The sequence below is a fragment of the Arachis ipaensis genome, chromosome B02 (genome assembly GCF_000816755.2).
Source record: "Arachis ipaensis cultivar K30076 chromosome B02, Araip1.1, whole genome shotgun sequence".
In the NCBI taxonomy this organism is placed as follows: domain Eukaryota; kingdom Viridiplantae; phylum Streptophyta; class Magnoliopsida; order Fabales; family Fabaceae; genus Arachis; species Arachis ipaensis.
Genome location: NC_029786.2, coordinates 99,315,440 through 99,317,936, shown reverse-complemented (window position 1 = coordinate 99,317,936; position 2,497 = coordinate 99,315,440). Strand labels below are relative to the sequence as shown.

General features: G+C 28.1%; 1 protein-coding gene across 1 annotated transcript in view; it reads right to left on the bottom strand.

Annotated features, from left to right (window-relative positions):
* The window catches only part of LOC107625924 (pectinesterase), a 7,541-nt gene extending 6,757 nt beyond the window's left edge, over positions 1 to 784 (bottom strand). Inside the window, exon 1 of the mRNA XM_016328664.2 lies at positions 103 to 784. Coding sequence (XP_016184150.1) covers positions 103 to 580 — 478 coding nt within the window. The 5' untranslated portion in view covers positions 581 to 784. The remainder of the gene's footprint in view (positions 1 to 102) is intronic.

The following is a 2,497-nucleotide window of genomic DNA, read 5'->3' as shown; positions in this document are numbered from 1 at the left end:
ATATATCAACATAAAATATAAAAAATAATTATGTTTAAAATAATACTAATTAAAAGAGAATAAATTAAAATACTACAAAGTTAAGTACATATATACTCTCACCTTTTGGTTTTGCTTTGCCTTTTCTCTTAGCATACAAACCAAGAGCTTGATCAAGCAACATGGTCAAGTTTCCATTTTCCAAAACCTCATCATGAGCACCAACATACCCTTTTTCCTTCAATCCATCCAAACAAGTTTTGTGGTTTGTCATCAAAGCACTAACCCAAGAAAGTGCATCATCATTGTCATAATAATAATAGCTACTATTCATTGAGTTCATCATGTAAGAAAGCCTATACTCACTCTCCTCATAGAGCCTAGCACAATCTCTTAGAGCCACACTAGTACTTGAATAATTTTGGTGTAGTGAATGATCATCAACTAGCATGGCTTCATTTCCAAGTTTCCCTAACAAATTGTTCATGATTTGTGAAACTTGGGTTTGGGTCATTTTTAGTAGCTCTATTTCTTGTTGGAGGGAGAAAGTGTTGGTGGTGAAGAGAAGAAGGAGAAAGACTAGTATGGAAAATTTGGGCATTTTATTATATTATTGGTTTCTTTTTTAATTTTTTGGGGGAAGAGTAAGAGGGTTTTGGCTTTAGTAGTGTGTTGTGATGAATTTGCATGGGTATGGTGTTGTGGATTGATGATTTATAGCCAGCTGAGGAAGCAAGATGCATGTATCATGTTTTCTATCCAGGTGTCAAATAGGAGTGTGTGACCAAACTTTGTGCCATACATGTTTTAATTTCTATTACTCCTTAGGGCTAATTCTTATAGAGGAGTGTTAAGAGCCAGCAACTTTTGTGATTTGTAGCCATCAATGATGATTTTAATGGTGTGAAATTGATGTAAGATTTCATTCAATGGCTCACTTTACTTTGCTAGTTACATGCTGGCCAAAATTTATTAAAATTGCTGGTCCTAGACTTTTCAATTCTTATATAGGTGGAAGCTAAGAGTGATAATTTTTTTTTTCACATTATTTATAACCACAAATGTTTAAGAGCAGAGGAGGGAAAACTATAATTAAAAAGATAAATAAGTGACTATAAGAAGATTACATGGAAGATTATTTTATCTTATAAATTAAAGGATGATAGAATATCTTTCTTTTTTAATAAAATATTATTTATAACCATAAATGTTTAACAGAAGAGGAGAGAAAAGTATATATAATTAAGAATATAAATAAGTGAATGTAAAATGTTTATGTGAAAGATTATTTTACCTTATAAAGATTTTAGAATATTTTTTTAATAATGAAATATTAGGACTTCAGAAAATGGGTTGAGTGAGGCTATTTTAACTATTTTAAATGAGTGGATTTTTGTCTTAAGATTAAGAATATAAATAAATGAATGTAAAATGTTTATAAAAAAGATTATTTTACCTTATAAAGATTTTAGAATATTTTTTTAATAATGAAATATTAGGACTTCAGAAAATGGGTTGAGTGAGGCTATTTTAACTATTTTAAATGAGTGGATTTTTGTCTTAAGAAATAGGCTTTTGAAATATTAGAAGTTGACATATTAGATTTAGAAGTTCACATATTAGATCTAGAGAAATATTAAGAATTATTACAAATAAGTGTTAAGAATAGGGAAGATATTCAACAATAATATAATATTTTTATATTTTTGTTTCAGCACAAATGATCCGTCATGACCATCAACAGATTATGTATTTATACTACTTAATATGTAAACTGTGGTAGTCAAGAGTGGTTTACGTTCAAGGTCTCCTCTTCATAAACCGTGGAAAATAACCACAGTTTATGCCTAAGTTTTTTTCTTCCTAATCCGTGGTAGGTAGCCACGGATTATACGCAATCTCTTCCAACCATAAACTCTCCTAGCCTCCAACGGTTTACGTTGAAACTAGAAACCGTGGTTAGCTCCCACCGTTTACATAAAAATAAAATTGCACATACATGTAAGGAGTTTCTATTTTGTGTATACAAATAAACGATTCACACAATTTATTTAATTATAGGTAGATTGCCCTGTAAATTAAATAGGTTGTCCCGTGAAATAAACCCAGTAGCTTGTTTAGCTCATTAAGATTTTTCTCATATTTTTTTAATATTTTTTAACAATCAATCTAATTTTTCAAGTTCTAACCAAAATATCTCAAGTTCCAACTCAATAATTTATTAAAAGTGCAAAAAATTTGGTTGAAAATTATCTTTTTTAAATTAGAATAGTCTATTTAAATATATTAAAAATATAAGTATTTATATATTTTTTTATATCAATTTAAATATTTGTTAAAAAAGTGATTTTATGACATAGTATCAGAATTTTTATAAACTAAGATTAAGAGTTAAATTCCAAAAAAAATTACACAAACCCAAAAAACTTTTTACATAAAAAAATATGTTAAAAATATAACTATTTATATACCTCTTTTTATCATGTATACCTTGTTATGTGGGTATATTAAAGTTAAC